Below are 23978 nucleotides of genomic sequence, written 5' to 3'. Positions count from 1 at the left end.
GGAATAATTTTTAAATTTATTCAAATTATGTAATTTATTAAACACGCGGTTGCGCATGTTCGTTCTCGCTGCGTTTTCCTCGAAGATTGGTCCGACTTGAGAATGGGACCCAAGAGGGAAGCGCAAGGAGGGCGTTGATTGGAGACCGAAGATAAAGGGGCTACCAGTGTTTGCGTTGGACTTCTTTGACAACCTGCAGTCGAACGGTGGAAGGAAAAAAAACTCCAACCTGACTGATTGTGCAAACCAATGCGGGGCTAATGAGATGGGAGAGATATTTTTCGTCGTGATCACAGTTCGTTGCCGCCTGGTCAGAGAGTTTCTTTTTTATCGCAGGTTGATCGCCCAGGTGGCGAAAATTAATGTTTGAAAGTCTTCACAGGACATGATGTCGATTTCGGACCCATTTTGTGGTAGGATTTCGTGTGTGGGATGTGAGTTAATGATCGGTTGTAGAAACATGACTTAAATGTGGTGAAAAATCGCTGTATATTGGAAAATAATAAATACTGGCCTGCTTAAAATCTTGATAAAACCTAAAAAGTTATTTGATTTCATTTATTACGCAACTGCGCAGTGCTTACTCTCCAAATCACATCACAATCTGTTCAGATTGACCTTTACCAACATTACCAACAACAAAAAAAAAACAAATTCAATCTCATTTATATCCCAACTTGATCCAATGACACACAGCAGCACATATTCCCAATCTTAACGATAATAGTTCCATGTCATGGCCCAATTCTGTGGCTTCCCCAAACCGCACGCTCCTTATTTGGGGTGCACAGTCTGACATTAAAGAGATAACACACAACCGACACCACCAGAAACCCAACAAAGTCACTCACTGAAATCATAACCAGACCATCATTGCCACGCCAGAAGCCGGCAGCTGAAAATAAATGTCATCAATCTAATGTGTAGGTATGTGCCGTTGCGGTTTGGTCTGAGAAGATCTCCGAAGATCGCTAAGAACACGCGCTCTGATCGATGACGGAGAAGCCTTACAAAATGCGATCGCAAGGCGTAAGATGAGAACAAAAAAAAACATCAACCGATACACATAACAATAAAAATAACAATATTGCTTGCACAGCAACCAGAAGAATGAAAAAAAAGCTACCTCATGCCACCGAACATTTAGATCCCGCCAGTTTGATCAATCATGTTCGCGCGTTCCGCCTTGGCTGTCGCAGTGGTTCAGATTTAGGCAATCACGGCGGGAATTTCACGTTCTCAATATTTTACTAGTATTAGCAATAAGAAATTTTTGGCATGGTCAAAATGTTCTGGCTGTCCTAAAACATCATTCCAAAAAAATTTGTTTGTCATACATACTCAGGCTCTCAACTTAAAAAATCTTACCTTTAGGCAAACTTAAAAGCGAGCTTTTTTCACCAGTGTTGTACAAAATACAACAGCGCGACGACTGAAGTGTTAAGATTTATGAAAATGGATAAACAAATTTAGCGTACGTACAAGTCGAAAAATTTTGGTTTTTCAATCCTCGTATGTGTTCTTACTATCTGATATTGTGGATAAGTGTTTGACTTTGCTTTCCAATTTAAAACTAAGTTTAGTAATCGAATTCATACAAGTTTTTTAAGAAAACTGGACCTCTGTGGCAGCTGGTCATGCTTCTTGTTAAGATCGCATTCGTTGGGCGCCAATCCACAAATGGAATCCAAATATTTTCGGGAGATGCCTATCGGGTTCGGCTGCCGTGCGGGTTTGGCTGAGACTTGAGATTGAGATTCTCGACTCAGAAAACAACCGGGGACAGACACACTAGGCAGTGGGACGCTCAAGTTGATACTTCCTGACCCAATTGAGGTATTATGTGGAGCAGTTCAACTTCAATGGTGTTTGATGATGTTTTCTAATTTTGATCGACAGGGAGACTTGATGGGGTTGTTCTTCGTACACAGTTCGATTGTTCGTTGTAAGTTTGCCAAAAATCAGCGAACGAGTTAAATTGTATGGCCGAAACCTGTGAAATCGGACTTTTGGTTTCGGTTATCAATTCGGCTTTGTGTACAAAAATAAATGACGTGCAACCAAACTTTTGATCTATCATGTATTACAAACTTTCTACTTGAATGTTCTCACATATTCCTCCAAAGTGTCATCACAAACTCAATCTTACTTTTGAGTTTTGTTTGCAATTATAACCAGCTCGGAGTCGAGAGCAAATATTGTCCTTTTCTTAAAACTCAAGATTTTTTGGAAATCCAAAAAATCCTGTTTTCACCTCATTAGAATTAGATTTCAATCAGGATCTTAAACATAAATATAAAACTCGTATTCCGAACAGCATTTCCAAGATGGCGTCATCCTGTGTCATGCAATCGCTAGATAACGCCCACCAGCTAATTAATACTTCACATCCTATCTTCGATGCCTGGCTGCCACAAGTGCGTCATCCCTGCCGCCGATAGACACGAGCGTAAAATCCTACGAATTCCAAACGATCTGCTTGTTTAATTAATCAATTTATGCAATCTTGTTCGGGGTCCGATGCCATCGATTCATCCGCCTTCGGACCCTTGGACGCAGTTCGAAGCCCAAACCGGCCAATCGAAATAAATTTTTATCAATTCAAGTTTCATGCTGTAAAACGCACGCTCCTTATTTTTTTTTATCGATTTCGGTATCAGATGTAACCGAAGACTGGAAGACGCGCAGGTGGACCTGCCCAAATCGATTACCAGCGACACGCTGCCGTCGTTCGTACCCCGAGTGTGACTAATTGGTACACGACGGAACCACGCCAGATAAGCCGGAGCGCAAGAACGCAAGATTTATGTGATCCCGATTGCGATCTGCTAAATCTCCGTCGTCCGTCGTCGTCCCGTTCGGTTTGAGGAGTCCCGAATGAAAATTTTTCGATTGATTCAATAGTTGGACTTATTAAAACACTATGCAACGTATGTTGTACAATAGGGCCTAGAATTTTTATTAATTGATGATATTTTAGGTTTTAACTGAATATTTAGTATTGTTTTTGTTTTATATGTACATATATTCTACTATGTTTCTACTTTGCAGAACTTTATATGGGTGGTTCGAAAAACCATCTAACTTTAATTTTAGCTTACTCTAAGCAATATAAGAATAATTACATCAATGTTTACTCATCTTTGATCTTCTGAATTCCTAGATAGAAGTTTAACAAAAAAAATTGAAAACAATAAAAAAACTGTTGAAATAAATACACACATTCAAATGAATTTTAAACCAATATCTAATTTTACGCGATTTTGGACATCCACAATCGTTTTTAAGTTAGCTTCCGCGAGAACTTTTTGAATATTGCATGATAAAACAAAACCAAAAATTTTGGAAACAAAAAAATGTACGTTTTTTGGATGGTTTCCTAGACATTTTTTGCAAAGAAGAGAAGAAACAATAAAATTTATTGTTTTTCTGTTGTGTTTACAAAACATTTGCTTTTGTTTTATCAAGCGCGATTCAAAAAGTTCTCGCGAGTGTAGAAAATTTCCAAAAATAAGTATTGTTAAGGTTGTTACCTCCATTTTTATTTAAAAAATGCCATTCACAATTAAATCACAGATTCAATGAACAAATTAATTGAAAAAGAAAACTACATTCAAAAAAAAAATGTAAACCTGATTGAAAATATGCTACTGTCACATTAAAAACTATTGCATTATAATATTATTTTTTGTCAGGGTTGCTCTCGTCGTAATTACAGCCCCGCTCGGTGCGTAGAGAAAGGTCCGTTTCGGACACTCGTCGTCGTTCGACGACAGAGTGATTGATAGTCTTTATCGGTGGGTGCCATTTGTTGAAGGGGGGGCCCCCAAGTACAAAGTCTCACATTCATTAATCCTAGTGTCACGACTTTCCCACCACCAACAAGACGACAAGATTCTAATTGCATGTTTTTTCTCTGCTTCCTTCTCTTCCATTTACAGGTGTTGGTTGTTCAGCCCACATCGCCCTCGGTACAGATTAAGGAACCTCCACCCAGCCCTGGAAGTCCTTCGGCTGAAAACATGTATGCAGCCCCCGGCACGCTCTACGTGCAGGTAAGATGAACTGAATCAAAATCGCATGGTGTGTCTGAAACCGTTATTAACGAGAAAATGACAATCTGACAGGTATCCCTAACCCGATTTACGGCTAACTGCTTATATACGGCTAATAGAGGATTCTTCAAGGGCTTATTAGCATTGAATAAGCCGTATATCAATACTTTAGGTCGATATTCAGTTTATTGGTAACCTAGGCCAATTATGCACTCACCATTCGAAAGATACTGTATCCTAGTATCCTCTCCGTGAATTTGAAAATTTGTCGTCGAAGGAAATGAAAGTTATAATGACTTAAAGTTTTGTGGCAATTTTCAAGTGATACTATCTTGATCATAAAATCCAGCACAACATCATCTATCATTCGGAAACAAATCAAATAACCATAAATTTGACATTCAAAGCATTACATATCTAAGCAAATTAGGGACAAAATGTCGGGACTCAATCGAATGTCAGAACGTCAAATCTTAAAACGTCGAAAAGGACAAAATGTCGAATTTATTACTCTCGCAGAAGAGAATCATTCTTCCAAGAAATTTTTGTTCCCATCCAATTCTCTCCTTTCGACGTATTGGCATTGGGTACAAAATATACCCAACCCATATGTTTATTTTAGGGTTTAGGGACAAAATGTCGAAAGACAAAACGTCGAATGACAAAACTTCGAGTACCAAAACGTTGAACCCCAAAACGTCGAATCCCAAAACGTCAAAAGGGACAAAACGTTGAAACAGTAAAAATTCAACAGCGATTTGTAATTTTTCTACAGATCTAGTTTTTAGCATCATGTTCGTTTAGCACATAGTGAATTATTTATTCTTCCGGAAAAGTATCATTCTTCGAAGAAATTTTCGTTTTCTTTCAATTTTCTTATATCAACGTTTTTCTCTTTTGATATTTTGTCCCATGGACGTTTGGACTTTCTTCGTTTTGGCATTCGACTTTTTGGGATTCGACGGTTCTCTTTTGACGTTTTGTCACCCAACCTTATATTAGTTTAGGGACAAAATGTCGAAATACAAAACGTCGAATGTCAAAACGTCGAATCCCAAAACGTCGAATTGGACTAAAAATTGAAATTTTCATTATTTCGGAAGAGAATCATTTTTCCAAGATATTATCGTTCCCTTCCAAGTTTTTCCCTTCGAAGTTTTGTCCTTTCGACGTTTAAAAACCCAATCATCACATGTTTATTTTGGTTTAGGGACAAAATATCGAAATACAGAACGTTGAAAAACAAAACATCGAGGCCAAAACGTCGGAAGGGACAAAAAGTCTGAAGGAAAAAAAAACCGTCAAAAGCAAGCATTTTTCAACAACGGTGTAGAATTGTTTTCCAGATATGTTTTTTCCACATTGTGGTCGATTAACCCCTCTACTGGCAGCTTCATTTTTTACCGTAAGGAACAAATTCATATCGCGATAACTCTTTTGTTTCTCGGTATTTTTGCATCATTTTTTCACAAGTTCTCAAAAAATTCTCATAGTTTGAGAATCCGTGTCGACATTGACGATTGGTGATCTGGTTTTAAAGTTATTCCAATGTTCCTTGAGGGACCGACATTTTCGATATAAAATGTCTCAGGCAGCCATTTTGTTTTACGTCAACTTATCGAAAAAAATAAAATATGAGTTATACAATACCATGTAATAAGGAACTACTCTGAAAATATCAGACAAATTGTTTAAGTATTCCTAGGGATATCTGAAAATTACGATATGAGGTTTTTTGAAGTTTTCAAGATCTTTATTTAGCCAGCGTGGTACCAGCAATATAAATGCTTATTACTCAAAGACGGCTGCACCAAATTGCTTCATTTTTTTACAACATACTCTCATTAATGTATTGTTCCAAAGAGCGGATATTCGAATACGATAAAAAATCTGTAGCCTGAGATATATACGTGGGCTAAGTTTACGCATTGGTCTCCCAAGGAATTTCAGAATATCTCTGGATCCAGATGATCAATGGTCAATGTTGACACAGATTCTAAAACTAGAAGAGTTTTTTGAGAACTTGTGAAAAAATACCGAGAAACAAAAAAGTTATCAGGATTTGATTTTTTTTTTCTTGCGGTAAAAAATGAAGCTACCGGTAGAGTGTTGTCTTCCGACGTATTGTATTTTCAATAATATCTGCCTGACTTCTGTTATTCAATTCGGGATCAACTAAATATGCTATGAATAACGTTTAGCACATAATCAATCATTTCTTCTTTCGGAAAAGAACAATTCTTTCAAGAAATTTTGTTTCCTTCATTTTATTTTTCGACGTTTTGTCCTTTCGACGTTTTGTCCCTTCGACTTTTTGTCCTTTCGACGTTTTGGCATTCAACATTTTGGCATTCGACGTTTTGTCTTTCGACGTTTTGTCACACTTTAGTTTTCCAGATATATTTTTTCACATTTTGGTTGATTAAATGGTTTGGGGACAAAATGTCGAAAGATACAACGTCGAAAGCCAAAATGTCGAAATCCCCAAACGTCGAAACGACAAAATGTCAAAAGTGGTCAGATTTCAACAATGTTTTCCAGCTGTCGTTTTTCACATAGTGTTCGATTAAATATTCTCTATTTTCGACGTTTTGAACTTTCGACGTTTTGTTCCTTCGACGTTTTGACCTTTCGACGTTCTAGGTTTCGGGATTTTTGGATTCGACGTTATGTCACCCAACCGATTGAATATGCTTTGAATAACGTTTGGCTCATAGTGAATAGTTTATTCTTTCAAACAAGAATTATTCTTCCAAAGTTATTCTCGTTTTCTTCCAATTCTCTCCTCTAGACGTTTTGTTTTTCGACGTATTGTCACCCAACAGTTTATTTCAAAGATATTCTGGTTTATGAACGAAAGATCGAAAGAAGACATAAGGGAGAACGGCAAAAGGTTGAAATACATGAAGTCAGAAGGACAAAAGGTCAAACATGATTTGCTTAGCGAGATTTTTTTCCGTCTTTGAAAACGGATTTTCGACCTTATGTTTCTTCTTTTTTCTTCTTCGACATTTTGTCCATTCGACATTTTGTGTTTCGACCTTTTGTCCTTTCCGCTTTTTGTCTATCGACTTTTTGTCATAGATTCGTTCAAAGGTTTAGGGACAAAATGTCGAAAGGACAAAACGTCGATTTTTGTATTTTTTCGGAAGAGACCCATTCTTCCACGAAATTTTCGTTCCCTGGCAATGCCCCCTTTCCGACGTTTTGCCGTTCGACATTTTTTCCTTTCAACGTTTTAGGATTCGACGTTTTGTCACCCAACCTCGTTCAAAATATATAGTACCGTAATCTGGTATCGAATTTCATCAGGTCGGTTACAAAAAGCATTTCCTTCCAAGGATGCTAAATGTTTCGTTGACATCACAGACATAACATGTTTTCTAGCTTATGGACGTCTAATAATGGGTTTGATCTACTTATTTTTTGATTGGCGGGACAAATTGGTTGAATTCCAAAACGTCGAATGTCACAACTTCGAAAGGACAAAACGGCGAAGAGACAACGCGTCGAAATGAAAAAACGGCGTGATTTTGTCGAAATTGATTGACAATATCTGAATTCCAATGTGAAACAAAAAAAAATCAATAATGATCAATTTGCCCCCGGATTACGGCATTTGAGAACTGCTTCTGAAATTTTGACAACGTTTTATCAAAAAACAATGGCAAATCACAGCGGTTTGTAATTTTGAACAAGTGTTGTTTTTCTTTCTCGTTGAAGTTGTTATCCTGTTATCCAGTTTCGATTTCTTGATACACATTTTTTTACTCAGATATTTCATACATATAACTTATTTTCAGTATTTGACGATATTTCTTCAATCCGTATTCGACCGGATTACGATTTTTTTTCAAATTGTTCAAAAAATCAATTCAACCGATTTAGATACGGTTTTCACTAAATGCAATCCAAAGGATTCTAGTTTCATATGCTGGCACAAGTGGACCACTTTATTTCTTATGGCCGAAGTTATTTCGGTGTCCTCCTGGATCAGGCTGGGTACAAAATTTGATTAACTTTCTTTTCTGAACAGATTAACCATAGTAAATGGTGTTTAAACCCCTCTAATTTAACAGAAGTGCACATATCCTGAAAGTTAACCTAGAGAGCTGGGATTTTTTTTTTCAAACGACTTGCAATGATGAGCTTCAAATTAGTACACCATCGTTGCCTCGGTATTATTTGAAATGGTCTACATAACATATGCCCCTGAAAGTGTTGTCATTGAATTCTGGCAGAATCATGTCCTGGATTTTCTAGAATTTTGCAATCAATATTTTTCGAGAATCTAGCCTAGAATTTAACAGGAATCTTGCGCAGGATTCTGTAAAAAATGTACCTAAAAGTGTGCCATAATCTTGTCTAAGATTTATTTTGTAATCATGTCTAGTAATTTGTGAAATTCCTGTTTATGATTTTACAAGAAATCTGCTAAAAATAATCAAAATTTCACAAAGGAATACTCTGCCCAGTATTGATCAAAGATTATCAAAGACACTGGTAAAGATTTTTTTTTTCTTTCTTAACGAAATTTTTAGCCCTAGCCTAGTTCATCTCGGGACCAACGGCTTCACTTCCCTTCCGAAGGAAGTCGTCACTATAACTATTGTGTCATAAGTGGCTATCTCGGGGATGGGATTCGATCCCAGGTCCTCGGTGTGAGAGGCGTGTGTTCTAACCTTTACACCAGGTCCGTCCCCCACTGTTGAAGATTATTTAAGAATCCTACTTAATATTTTTGGGAAGCCTGCCTAAGATTTCCGTTAAATTGATGTCGATTATATGAGAATCCTGCCCAATATTTTGTGACTTATGCGAATCTTGTTTATAGATTAGTTATATTTTGTTTGAATAATTCGGCCAATAACTTTTGTTGTTGATATTGATTGTAATCTCATTTTTCTATCAATAAGTGAAAAATAAGCTTTTACTTTAAAAACTTTTCAAACTATTATTAGGAACAGTTCGATTGTTGAATCAAATTCAAAAAAGAAGTGCTTAGAATCCAGTAACTAAACATTCACTTATTTTTGAGAACTTAAAATTTGGGTTCAGTGTTGAGTTGAGTTTTAGATTTGCTTGAAATCAAATAAAAAGAACGTATTTGGACTTGATATTTTCTTACTTCAAGATGATAGACCAATCAACGGGCTACATATGACATGAGTGTAGAACTCCCTGCCCAACTCTAGAATCATTCCATATCAGTTAAGAGTGTCACATTTATAATCTTCTGTGAACTCTTGTTTGTGGATATACGCTTTTTGAAAATGTTCGATTTTTGTTTTTGGATGGTAAATGATGCAGTGCACAAGATTTTTTTCAAACATGAAAGTATCTTTTGAAAATGGTCTTGAAATCATCGAATCACTTTGACTTCCATTTCCTTCTGATGAAACATTTTAAAATTTACGGAGTATGCTAGGATACCATATCTTTGGAAGGGAGGGGGGCTGCAGAATTGATCGTCAGTTGTTTTCGTTAATAACGGTTTCAGACACACCGCGAAAGACCAACCAGATCGGAAAGGCCCTCCAATAAATCATTTCTCAAATCGGTTGCGATTATTTTGCGTGTTTTTGTCCTTCTGATCACGCTAACTAACAATGAGAAAGACCTGCGCTCGCGCCATCCACACGAATCAACCAACAAACTCTCGATTTGGAGGACACAAAGTCGCGCGCTCTAATCTGACACGAACCATCGGAAACTAGTTGGCAAAGTTTCGTTTTTTGTTTTTCGTTTGATGAGGCCACCACTCTACGCTTCTTGATGCCTTAATTAGGCTAGACGACACAATCCGGCTTAGGGTGGCACCAACCTGGCAACACTGCTGTCATCGTGACAGCTTGATTTGGTTTGATGTTTTCACCAGCTGGCTTCGTCTCTAAACCAACAACTTTGGATGACTTGGAATCGCAGCGGAAAATTAGCATATTTACATAAACAAAACCACGACCACGAATTGGGGCCGGTCCGTCTAAAATGCTCTCCCAAAACGCACCGTATGTCGTCGGGAGATTGACAGCTCCTGAAAAGCCAGCTTTCGATGGTTCCCTCTGCTTTGGGTTGACACCTAACAAAGGTTGGTTCCAACGCTCTCATTCCGAAGGGTCAACCGGACCGAACTCTGAATTTTAATTAGATTGAGAAATGATTTCACTTTTCCAAACTGTCATTCCAATAGGCCTTCTGGTCCGGCTTCTGGCTGAAGTGTTAACCTACTTAGTAGCCTTGATTGGTGATTAAATTTGATTTCTGCTTCACACAGGGTCCATCTCATCAGACCAGTTCTGCGGCGACAGCAGGTTCCAATGTGAACACGAATTCGCCCAGCCCCTCCTATGATCAGTACGGCATGTACCAGCAGAGATTAGGGTAAGGCACTTCTTCTTTATCTGGGGGGATTTCGTTTTTTTTTTACTAATATTCAATACTATTTGCAGCCCGGGAGGTGCGACGTTCATCACCGAGCCCTACACCTATCGCGAGTACTTTGATCAGCAGGGCTATGCCCCGGCCCGTACGACCATTTACGGTACGGCGGAATCTGATGGGCCCCCGCCGGCGACGACCTACGAGGGTCGCTACTCGTCGAAGACGGGATCGATCTACACCAAAACTATCACCTCCGCCGCCGGACTGACCGTGGATCTTCCCAGTCCTGATTCGGGTATTGGTGCCGATGCTATTACTCCCAGAGATCAGAATAATGTACAACCGTCCTTCGATTATACAGAACTGTGCCAGGCGCCGACCGGTTTGCTGGATCCAAACTCCAGCGGCATACCGGCATCGGTCGCTAGCCTGCAGCGGAACCTGGTGGTCAACGGTGGTCAGAACAGTCCGACGACCTCGATCGGCAGTGCGACAGCTCCGCCTCGGTCCCGACCCTGGCACGACTTCGGGCGGCAGAATGACGCCGACAAAGTGCAAATACCAAAAATGTAAGTACCAACTTAGAACACTTCAACACTCGTCATCAATCCGAACGATTTCTTCCGAAACCTTATATTCCGCCGCCGTAATTGGGTGTGAGGACACTCAAGCCTCTCCATTACCGCGAACATTAGAGATGGAGCGCCTCCAACATGTCCGATTCAATTACTCAGCCGTTGGCAGAGTGAAATCTTGAATGCCTTTCCCAGAATAAACTTTTGTCGAGCTTTAAACCTGTGCGCCGAAATATCTATCTAGAATATTGGATATAAATATGTTCGAAAATAAAACTGATGAAAACTTATATTTCCAAAGTTTAACTATCCTCTCAGATTGCTTTTACCATATTTTTACAAATACCGCCCGCTTCCAATACACTTCGTTCCACCTGAAATCCCAGAGTTCCGTCGAATCTCATTTTTAATTCGCCAACCTCGCGGCCAACAAAATATGGAAAAGGAAATCATTAAACAGATTTAAATGCAAATATGGCTTCCTTGGCCTTTCGTCGTCCGATCTGTACAGCAGCAGCAGCCCTCCAAGCCACTTCCCGACCAAGTCTCGGCCCCGACGACCACACCAGACAAAAATAGATCACTTCCTCTTCTATCTGACGCGACGACGCGCGCGAACACCATCGTCTACGTCTGTCTACGTCTTAAGCGACTGTATTGCGTGCGGCACCGCCTTGTTAGATGACGTTTCGTTATCGGATCAACGTTAACGCAACGAAGACGACGACTCACAGTAGTTCAACGTCCAAATTCTCTCAGTGGTATTTTTCCTTGCTTTATTCAATGGTAATACCCCTAAGTTTCAGATCGATTGGTGCATATTTAGTTTTCTGAAAACATGTAAACTGTAGAGGTGGCACCCGAAATCTTTTTTTTTTTTAATTTTTCAAATTTCTTTGATGCTGTTTTGAGATTTTTATCAATTCCATCCCGTCTGATCTTATTCGAAAGAATGGACGTTTTGAAGCATTCTATGCACTATGGAATTGCCCATTCCAGTTCCATAAAATTCCATTCGAAAAGTGTTTTTCGCCTGTGAACAACATTTTTTGTACGATTTGAGTGAGATCCGTACTTTGCGGGACCACTGCGCGACGGAATCCATCAGGGACGAATTCGGACCTGGGTCTCGCCCGCTTAACGGCGTTTCCATTAAAACGAAATCAAATCAGAGCACATTCTACCTTGGCCAGTCCGGGTGTGGTGCGATGCGGTGCGGTGTGGTAGTGATAGTAATGCAATTAAATTGCAATTAAACCTTTTTTTTCCGGTCGCAATTGCAACGGTTCTTCACTGCCTGGACAGCAGAGGGACGACGACAAGTGCGCTGGGATTCATTAAGCCGGAGCGCCAGGTCCCATTATCTTAAGCTGCACTTGTTGTGTCCTCACTTAGGAGGTAGAAAAGGCTTTGCATTCATTCACATTCGTATTCATTCATGACGATCGTTAGTAAGGTGGGAGGTGGGGAAGAAGGGCGATCCTTTTACAGGGTACAACAGTTATCTTGCAAGGAAACGAGGAATGGAGATTAAATTTCAATTAGTAGGTACTCGTTGCTCGACTTTACCCGCAGGAAAAATTGGTGCAATGCATCGCCGGGTTGGGTAAAGTAATGATTTGCAACAGAGTGCTTAAGTGAGGCGGGAAAAGGACCATTTCGGTTAATCCATCAGGCAGGCGAGGATCTGATGACGATTTGATTGAGCTCGATGCAGACCAGACTTGTGCGCCGCCGATTCAATTTACTTCAGATTTCACGCCGGAAGTAAATCAGCTGGATAAAATATGTCAATGTTTTCACAAAATAAAATTTAAGAAATATTTAGGCATTGCTTAAGGAATTCCTACAGAATTTTTTAAAGGAATTTCTCCAAAAATACCTCCAGGAACTGCTTCACGGATCCCGTCAAAAATCCTACCGAGAATTATTTTTGGAATTTCTTTTGGGATTCCTCAAAAAAATCCTACAGAATTGTTTCCAAGAATACCGACAAGGATTCTCACAGATATTCGTTGAGAATTACATCATTGGTTGCTTCAAAGATTATTCCGTAAACACCTATATTTATGGAGGAATTCGGGCAGGTATTCTCCACAGAAAGTTTTTTTTTCCAATAAATCAACCAAGAATTTAAACAGTGTTTCACCAAGGGTTTATACAATTATTCTTTAATTAATACTTCTTCAAAATTCCTTCCCAAGTGATTCTGGGGATTTCACCAATGATTTTCCACAAAGATTGTTCCACAAGTACTTCTAGAAATTTGTCCAGAGATTCCTCCAAGAGTTTCTAAAGAGATTCCTTCAGTAATGACTGGATAGACTTCCTGGGTTCCTTAAGGAAATTTTTCCAGTGTTTACCCCAAGATTTACTCCAGGAATTCCTCCATGCAATTGCACGAGTTTCCGTTCAGGTAGTTTTCCATGAATTTCACAATGTTTGTTTCCAGAAATTTTGGATTCTCTTCGACGATTTCACAGATGCAATATAAGATAATACATTTGCAACTTTTTCGATTTTTTATACAAAATGGTTAACTTTGGTCAACTTTGAGGACTTACTCAATTATTTTTGGATTGATTTGAATGAAATTTCCATAGGATGTCAGAGAGAACTTGAATTTTTGAATAAATTTTCGATCCACGAGTTCAAAAGCAATAAAACAATAATTATAATCACCTTCAAAATGTACCATGTACAATTAACCACAGTGATCAAATTGCAACAGAAAGGCATATGAATTGGATATTGCTCATTACTATTCCCCAAATGACAGAGATTACTTTTTAAATATTTTTTCTAGAAACTCCTCCAAATATTCATCTAGGACGCTTTCTGTGGGTTTTCGAATTTCTCCAGAGATCAAAAATCTCTTCAGGGATTCCTCGAGCGTTTCTTTCCAAGATTTTTCCTGAGAATCTTTTCAGGGATACTTGGTGGAAATATGTCCTTAAACCATTTATTTTGTCGAATGGTTTCACCATGAATTTTCTTGTAGATACTATTGAAAATTCATCCGGGAATTTCTTGAGAAATTGTTTTAAGGAATTACATTAATTGTTTACAATTAATTCCTGTTCCTAGAATGTAAGAATTTCTCTTAGGGCTCTTTCAGAATTCTTCTCGGGATTCATGCATAAATTTCTGTAGAAATCTTATCACCTTCAAAAGAGCTCGCATAGGGCGAAAAAACATTATAATAAAGTAAATGATAATAATCACCTTCAAAATGCATCATGTATAACAAGTAAACGCTAATCAAAATCTACTAGAAAGGTGTATGAATTAGCTACTACTCATTAATGTACCACAAATGTCGAAAAAAAAATGTTTCTAAAAGCTGCTCCAAGTATTCCTCTAGGAGATTTGCTGAGGGTTTTTGTTTTGCAATTTCTCCAGAGATTCTGCAGAAATACACTCAAGAGATTCCTCGAGCGATTCTTCCAAAGATTTTTCCTGGGAAACTTTACAGGGATGTTTTGTAGAAAAAATTCCTTCTATAACCATATTGTTTTTCTGATGATTTCACTGTGAATTTGCAGGGAAGTACTATTGAAAATTTATCCGAGAATTTCTTCACAAATGATTTCAAGAAAGTTGTTAAAGGTTTTGACAATAATTTTACAATTAATTCTTTTAGGAATTACTTTAGGGAGGTATTGAGTCAAAGAACACAAAACTAGTGCAACAGAGTCCTAAAACTTTTGATAAAACCTTGTTTTTTTTATTGCATAACTAATTAGTCAAATTCTCCCGCTCAAATAACGGCTATATCATACACACTTAAATTGTTTCACCGACCTCAGTAAAACTTTTCACCGAGAACCCAACAGCTGAGAATTGGATAATTTTCAATGCCAAATCTCGGTACTTATTTTACCGAGATTACGGCAATCCAAATTTTTTGACGAGATCTCGGCGAACGTTACCGAGATTCGGTAAACGTTTACCGAGATCGCGGTAACAAAAATACCGAGAATGGTCAAATTATTACCGAGATATCAACTTTTAAGTACTCGGAGAATCCGTTTAAGTGTGTATTTAAACTTTATATTAAAAATTGGGTCCAAATTGAAATTTGATACTTTTGTTCACTTAGTCGACAAAAACGCCGTAGGGGTTCAACTTTTTAACACTGGGGTTGTTCCAATCTGACATTTCGGAAGGGACACGGCAAACAAAATACACCTAAAATTTGAGTTCAAATCAAGTGGTGTAACAAAATCTCAATAACCGGAAACAATTGTTTTGTGGACTTAAATCAAAGTAAAACGTTTAAAAATGGATTAAACATGTGTTTCTGGCTTAAAATTCCTCCATATACTCTTTCATGAACTTCTTCATGCCATGATTTTTCCAGGAATCTTTCCAAAATTCTCAAGATTCCCCAACCAAATTCTCCTAGCCTGACTTTCTGATCCGGTGAGATTCGAACCCATGACTCTCAGTCTTGCTGAACAGCTGTGCGTTTACCACCACAGCTATCTGAACCCTCAAGTATTACTATATCAATTGTTAGAATTGTAAGAATATCTTGAATCAAATATTGCTGCAGCGAAAATTTTCAGGATTTTTCGTATGTTTCACCATTTTTTCTCAATATAACTTGGCAGCTGACAGAGAAGTGTCGCTAGCTAGGTGGGTTATCGTAGTGCAGATGCTCTCCTGAGGGTCGTTGGACCAGTAGGGATTTCTAATGAAAACCCTGGGAGATTCCTGGGAGAATTAATAGTCGATAACTAGGTATGTTTACAGCGGTTTCTTGTAAACATTTTAAGATAATATCTAGTCAATTCTGCCAAGAATACTAATTCCAGTATAATTTTAGTTTAGGTCTTGAAATCAGAAAATGGTCTAGAAAACCGTAATAAAACCTCAGTTGATTGTTACAAGGAATGGAATTCTTCTCAAATCCTTTGCAAATTCCTGACAACATGATGATACCTTTCGGAAGGCAAGATCTGATGATACTTATTCTTAATTTCTAATATGATCGTTGAAAGATTTCAAAAATCTTGATGAAATCTGGAAGATATCGACGCCGCCTTACGGAAGCCATCCATTGCTACTAAAGACCGAGTATACCTCTGCATCTTCATGGTTGTCATGGGAAGGAGGTTTTATTAGTGGGAAGGATTCAAAAGTTACACAATCTGGGTTCACCTTGGCAAGTGATGTGATTTCTGTAACCTCATTAAAGTCATTTATTGACATTATTGAAGAGTTTAATATTTATTTTACATTTACCATTTATTTTATCTCTATGTGATAAAATTTCCAAGTCCTTAACGTATCTATTTCGAAAAAAACGCGACCGTTCCTTAACAAGCCTTGCAAAATTCCGCAACCCGTGTGAATCTGACCTTCTACGCCCATCATATTTCCAATTCGACGACGTTGGTGTTCGCCCCACAGATCGACCGGACCGCGTAACATCGACAAAAAGAACCTACGCCAGTCGTCGATCGAAATAAATCGCCTCGTGCACAAGTCATCCTCCATTCACCAAGGAACGCCGCATTTCCGCAAGACGATGCATCCAATTTGCAACATGGGACACTGCATTCAACGCACTAGCAAAAAAAGACACGAAAATATCTTTCCGTTCCAAGCAAAAAAACGCACATAAAATAAACATAAAGATAATCATAATCTTTATTATAACGATATATACATACATCTCTCCATTATTCATCCCGAATAGCGTCGTCCTCGTCGTTTGTCGCATCGGGTTTTTTTTTTCGTTCGCCCGTGGCCTTCGTTTGGCTTTATGGTGGATCAGCATCACTATGTTGACCGCCGACCGTCAACGAACAACAACGAGGTGGATAATTGGTATCATAGATCAATTATTTTATGTCCGACTCGGTGGAACGGGCGAACAAGTGAATTTGTTTATCCCGCGCACTGTCAAAACCGACAGAGAGGGCGCCATCCGCAAAGCGGAGCGGATTTGAATTTTTCGCACAAATTTTTGCGGTTCTATGTCCACGGACATAGCGAGTTGGCGAGTCGCACTATGGGCTGTTAGGTGGGCAAAAATCGAACAAAAAAACTTCGATTTGATTTTCTATTTCAAAATTCCATAGATAATACTTTTATTAAGATATTCCTGGAATATTAGAGACAAATCTGTATTAGTATTGTTGGTACAGTACGCCAAAGTAAAAGTAATAACGTTTTCAATGCAAAAACTAAGAATGTTGCAAAAAAAATCATAGAACGTTGTTAGAAAATTTACCAAAAGTTTAAGATGTGATTTTAATAAGATTAACTATCAAATATAGGGGAATGGGCTAATTTAATCCTTAAGGAAACCATTATACCATATTTTACTATCACAATTAGGCCAAAATAAACTTAAGCTTATATTATGCTTTCAAAACTTGCCGTTTAAGTTAAAAATGTCATATCTGGGTCACAATACACATGAACATGACATCAATCGATTATTAATAATTTTGGCCGCCAGACCTTATGAAACTGTCCATAGTTGTGCGAGGCATAACCCGGATTATGCATTTATTCATGCGCGTATATTCGATTTGGCTTTCTCCCTGATTCAATTCTGCGGTGAAATTCATCCGAACGCACATAACAACTGCATGAATAATCCCGTCGCGTCGTTCCGAAATGTCATGTCCAACGGTGGCGGCGGCCTGATGGGGGACCTCGACGACCAGAGTCATATTTCTTCTTCTCACGGTTCCGGGCTCTAAGATGGTGTACTCGGTTTGACAATTCGGTTTGAAATGCTACGACTTCAGGCTTCGTTCTTCGACTGGACGCATGGTAAGGTGATATCAGAGAATACAAAACCATGCTGATGGCGTTCGGGCGGATTCTGACGTTAATCCTGCAATGACAGCTGAATGACAGGAAAACAACGGGTCGAGAATTAGCATTTTTGTGTTTCTGCTAGAAGGTGTTGTGAACTTTTTTCCCTTTTTTAAATTCCTTTCTTTTTTTTCATAACAATTATTTCTTTTATTGAGGTGTTCTATGTTAGACAACACTGTCTTCCTATTTTGGTAAAACCAAATTAAGCTTTTATCGATATTTTGTTAACTGTTAATTGGCAATTATTGATTTTTTGTTGATGTTGACCATCATTTTCAGGATTGAGAATCGCTTCGTGGGATATTTCAAAAGTAGTGTTACACATGTTACTAAAAGTAGGTAGATTTTCTGTTGCAGTTTTCCGTTGATAAAGAGACAGATTTCAAATTACTTGCGACAATATTGGCATAGGTAATTTCCATTCGAATTGAAAAGATTCGAACCGTCGGGAAATAAATTGCTTGTGAATGAGCATGGTTAAAATTTATCTAAGAGATACGATTATTAAGCAAGCGATCGTTAGCTTTAAAATGAGAATCCCAAAAGTTAGACCTGTTATTGCCTCCGCAATCTGCGCATACAAACTTTTTAGTATCTTCAAATCCAAAAGGGATCATTAGGTATGAAAAGGTAGCAATGAAATGAACTGTTTCTGTAGCACTGAGAAGTACTGTTTGTGTACAGTGTCATGAACTTCGTAAACCTCAATTCTTCGACACCTCTCGACCGAACAACATTGTAACAGCCATCGATCATCTCAACGCACACTTCGCGATCGCTCCAAAAACAGCATCCGCACGCTATTCGAACCATGTCCCGATGCATTTGTCAACTTCTTGGAAAACTGCGACCAAGCAAACAACTGCACCGTCGTCGCAGCATAAACGTGAAATAGATAACGACCAAGATTGAAGGAATTAAAGATCAATTAGTTGCCTGCAATTATCCCCTCCCCTTCCCCTACCGGGTCAGCGTACTTTACAGCAAACACAATCGCTTGGTGGACGTATTTAGCCTGGAGCTGCACTCGACAAAAACAGTCACTGAAATTAAATCGATCCTGAAACAGTAGCAGCATTCGCCGTCCGCGCATCGTAATCATAAAAATGGTAAAAACTGCCCCGCGCAACTCGCGCGACGCAAAGACGCGAACATCTTTATGTGATGGTGACAACAGCGCTGGACGACTCCGCGCGGTGCGGGTGCTGATGATGAACGATCTGCACTACGATCAAGTCCAGTGTCCGAGCCAAGCCTCCCAAACGAAGCTCTCGTCGAGCAGCTCGATAAGGAATGCCCGTGTCTTCGAGGAGAGGCTTTCATCGATCGAGTTGTTTTCATTTTTTTTTCTTTTGCATTGCGTTGCAATCGGTCAACAAACGCTAAAAAGAGAGCGAATTCTTTCGCGATCATCTGTCATCTGCTGTGGCAGAGATGTGCACGGCGCGCGATGAGGTTATTTTTGCGCGAAATTGCGCGCATCGGGCGTACGGGATGCTTTGGGCAGTGGTGTGCGTAGGAGGTTATAGAAGGTTCAACGGGGAGTCAAGTGTCAAAACGTAATAGGGTTTCGTTCTACTTCGTCGTAAGCGCTATTATTCATCGTATCAAACTTAAAATGTTCCACTACGGCTGATATTTCATCTTACCTGCAACATAGATTCATTTTCCAAGTGTAATTTTATGAAAGCTGTTATGGTTCGTACACTTGTACACCAAAAATGCAATAAAACTACTGTATTTCGATTAGATATTATCCACTTTGTACTTTTTCACTGAAATCGCATGGACGAACACGATTTGAGAGAAATGCTTAACGATCGACACCAATCACACCACTTTATGATACAAGTTTCTTCCCGCCCCCCTGTGCGACTTACTACACCGGGCACTTGTTTTCACTATGTAAAACCTTCGTACTTCTTCACTGAAGAATTTCATTTCAATCATACGCCGTAAAAGTACTGTAGTTCACGAAATTTTATGAAATTTCCTCATCGACCGCGTAAAATTGAGAATGTAAACAAAGTTCAATCAGTCGTACTGAGAAAAAAAAAAAGTTGGACGCATCAATGTGTGCGCGATTCTCTGTGTAGAAAACGATTCCTTCGATTGTGTGGTTTTCACTGCACTGCAATCAAATGTCATAGTTGTTCGGTCAAAAGGAATTGTGTTTATATGTTTGAGCTGAATTTTGATGGCGAACAATTAATTTTGAAGGAAATTAATATATTTCATCATGCTGAAGGAATGGAGGGAGATGCCCGTAGATCTATATGTTCTAGTAAAACATTTTATAATAGCGTTGATATGTTGTATTTTGACTACTCACTATTTTACAGTGAGCCGTCACTTGTGGAACGAATATAAAAACTGATTGCAACAGAAATGAAAACGATGCGACGTATTGAGAATACGGCAAGATGCAATTTCATTGCATTATATCCAAAAAGACGATCAAGATTTATCAAAATCTTATTGTACATGGCGAAAGCCGTTATGGGCAAGAATTGTTTGGCATCTATTTGAATCAGCATCGTTCACTGCAATACTGGGAAAATTGCAGGTTCTCACTGATCAAAGCTTAATACGATGGATACTAATACATCAACGTATCGATTCCAAGCTTCTACATACAGAACATAGATGCATGTATGATTCTCTCTGAACTTTTAAAAACGACATATCTAACATTGAAAGTCTCTCTTTGTTAACTTTCTCTTTCTTTATTCCTCCTTCCTTTTTCTTAAATGTCTAAGCCGCATTTATATCTTCCGATGCGCTTTTTCTACGAATCGCTTGCTAAAAATAATGTCTTTCGATCTATAGTGAAAAACTTTCCAACATCTTCAGATTGCACTGTCATAATCAAAAGAGAGCAAGAGAGAAAAATATCTCTCATTGTTCCTTAGGTAGTTTAAAAAATGCAGAGGCAATTGTGTTTCAGTATGAGTGTACCTTCATATACAGTTTGATCAGATGTCAGTTGATCCAAGGCCCACGCGACGTTTCAAATCAGATGATTCGGAAGCACTTGACAGTCCCATGTATGCCCCAGTCTTCCACCGTCGTAAACAAATGCAAACACGGACCTGTCACTTGAGGTGGCCTATTGAAGAGTGCGATTTTCTGGTCGATGAACGGTTATGACTGTAATTATATCGATTCATAGGATCTGTTTTTATAATCGAATGTCCATTTTGCCCTCGATAGCACTCATAAGGTTTTGGATGACTTCTTTTCATACTGTTACCTATTGTTTCTTCAAAAATAGGTCGTTGTACTCGAGCATTAGGTGTTTCACGAAAGATGGCCTAGAAGTAGCCTGGAAACTTGTTAATTGGACGATGTTCCAGCGAGTTTGGAAGGCTGATGACTTTTGATACAGCAACGACTTGGTTTCTTTGTATAAATCTAACACCGACCATGAGTGAACCTCGTTGGATAAATGTACAACTTATGCTGGAAAAATCATGATTGCCCAAATAACTTTTCTGCCAAAAGATTTTGCTCAGAAATATTCTAAAAGCAATCAACCCAAGTAACCAGTAAGCACGATAATGCGGCACGGTAACAGCATTATATGCGCATATAGGGTAATCATTTGATGCTTGTCAGTTTTATATACGCATATAATGCTATTATAATGCCAGAAAAGGCGAAATAGCGTGCCATTATAATGCGAAGATGTAACCGTGCTTCTCGGCATCACTAGTGCTGATATAAGACCACGTGAGAAACGTCAGTTGTTTTCGCCAGGTTTTTCGGGCGAATATTGTGTGCTTTCGCGTACGCAGCCAGAGAGCTTTCGCGTATGCGGCCAAGCAGCTGGTACACGAGGTAAATAAATAAATGAATGAAAATGGAAACCTCGAATAGTATGCAAAATGTAATAAAATAATTGAGATAGTACTTCTCCGTATCAGACTTATTCATTTTGGTGGTTTTAATCCTTTTGAGGACTTGAAATTGCCACATATTGATCCTTGTTTTATGATGATAAAATTCCTCATTTTGCGTCTCGAACCTGCGACACCTGTATTGTTGAGTTGTTGAAGTTCTGCTCCTTTGCTCCTTCGCCCACATAAGATGAATAGTATTGGAAAGAAAAGTGACCAATTTAAACCACCACTTTTCCCCGTCATAAAAGCTGCAATTGTAGTAGTGAGAAGACTTGTGTTTGACTCCCTCTCACCACTATATGTAAACACAAAGCACGTGGTATATCTGTCAAAACACTGGATGGCATTTAAACAGGCCCTGTATGCGAATATAGAGCCAATATAGTGCTTATTTAATGCCCGTATGCATCAGGCTTAGAAGCATTAATGATGCTGTAATAGGGTTTCTATGCAGCGGAAGTGCTGTTATAGGGTGTGTAAGCATTTGTGGTGCTATTATAATGCATGTACGCATTTATGATGCTGATTAAGGGCTTATTATTAGTGCTTATGGTTACTTGGGAAATTCCGATGAAAACCATTGACTCAACATGCGCTGTTATCAGGACACTTCAAACGAAAACTAATGCTGGGATAAGTTCAGCAGTCTAATACCTAAACGTCACATAAAAGATCTTGATGATATCAAATTCAGTCTAAAACAAATACAAGTATTTTTGTTTTAAGAATACCACCAATAACTTTTTCTAAATCTTTTGTACATCAAATCTGAAAGCTAAACTGCAATATTTGAAACCTCTTTTTATAGATGCAAGTAATTGAATCTGCAAGTGGTAGTAAAAATACGCGTATTTGTCAAAAGTTTATCAATTAAGGCCAACATCAAAGGTACTATACTCAATTCTACTATTTAGATTCTGCTTCTGGTTTAGCTCATAACGTTTAAATACGTAAACAAATCTTAAAAAAAAAACAAGGAAAAAGGATCGGAATACGCTGTTGTAATTTTAAGAACAATGCTTTAGTGTTAGGAGCAAAATATCGTTTTCGAATTCTAGGCAGACGGTTTTTAAAGGAAAAATAAAATAATCATTATTTCTCTTTTCTTCAATGATCTTGTTTGAACTGTTTGCACCAAAATTCTTTTAATATTGACCAGAGACTGCAATATGTTGAAACTTACTATAGAATTCGACATCAGCTTTGGGGTTATTAATAAATCTAAAGTGGTTCACTGTCATTGGGCTGTACAATATTAAAAACTTCGAAAAAGTTTGCTTGGGCTTCGAAGGTTTTAATGGAATACTCAAAATATGCATTCATACTAGGTTGCGGCTTATTTTTCGAAAGAACTAAAAATTCGTGTGCTCTTCTGAATTTAAATCACATAAAAAAGGAAACCTCAAATTTTGAGCCAAACATATTAAGATTTAAAGGTGGTGCAAGCGACTTGAAGGTTAATTTTCAAGTTATGAAATACGACCTTTAGTGAAGTCGTCATTTTCCAACCAATTGTGAAGAATTTAGCATCATTCTTTTCAAAATAAAATTTATGAAAAGTGTGTAGAACATCATAGGGTAAATGACGGCTTCGGCACCCTGAGGATATTTTCGGCAACACTAACTTATCGTCCTTGTTTAAATTTATCTACGGAACAAGAGTTAACTTCAGTGTACTCAACATATTCCTTGAACTATAATCTTCCATGTGAATCACATCTTTCACCAAAATATTATATAACATGGGTTTAATCATTAAATGAAATAAATGCTTACGAAATTATCGTTATTCGTGAGCTGCCGAATAAAACAACACAAGAACAGCTTACAAAAACTCACCACTTTAAAAGGTCCAATTCTCCGCTCCAATGCCAATTTTTTCACAAAAGCTACACACCGATCACTTAATGCACTATTGAACTTTTGATTTGTATATAAAGCACTCGAAAATACTTAATTTTTATGCTTTAAATCACAAACTAAAATTAATGCACTTTGATTTCCTCGGCAATCACTTTTTATTACGGGGCCAGGTTGCCAGAAAACCATATTCAATTGCGGTGTATTTATTATTCACGATTTAAATTGACAGAAAAAAACGAACATGACTAATTAATTTATTGCAATTAGGCAACAAAGCATGCATTGGTAACAATTGAGCCTTTTAATACATTCTTATTTGAAGATTGTAGTGCATAATCTTTAATATGCTGGGAAACATA

The 23978-nt window shown here is 38.2% G+C and overlaps 1 protein-coding gene across 5 annotated transcripts in view; it reads left to right on the top strand.

Annotated features, from left to right (window-relative positions):
* LOC5564305 (protein grainyhead) overlaps nucleotides 1-23978 on the top strand; it is a 682122-nt gene that overhangs the window by 557488 nt on the left and 100656 nt on the right. For 4 of the 5 annotated variants that reach the window (XM_021842678.1, XM_021842676.1, XM_021842680.1 and 1 more), the window contains exons 5-7: nucleotides 3942-4055; nucleotides 10330-10436; nucleotides 10505-11005. In XM_021842678.1, coding sequence (XP_021698370.1) covers nucleotides 3942-4055; nucleotides 10330-10436; nucleotides 10505-11005 — 722 coding nt within the window. The remainder of the gene's footprint in view (nucleotides 1-3941; nucleotides 4056-10329; nucleotides 10437-10504; nucleotides 11006-23978) is intronic. The other variant, XM_021842677.1, reaches the window with a different exon arrangement.

The sequence above is a fragment of the Aedes aegypti genome, chromosome 2 (genome assembly GCF_002204515.2).
Source record: "Aedes aegypti strain LVP_AGWG chromosome 2, AaegL5.0 Primary Assembly, whole genome shotgun sequence".
In the NCBI taxonomy this organism is placed as follows: domain Eukaryota; kingdom Metazoa; phylum Arthropoda; class Insecta; order Diptera; family Culicidae; genus Aedes; species Aedes aegypti.
Note: the sequence above shows the minus strand (reverse complement) of the source record. Positions and strands in the feature narration are given on the sequence as shown.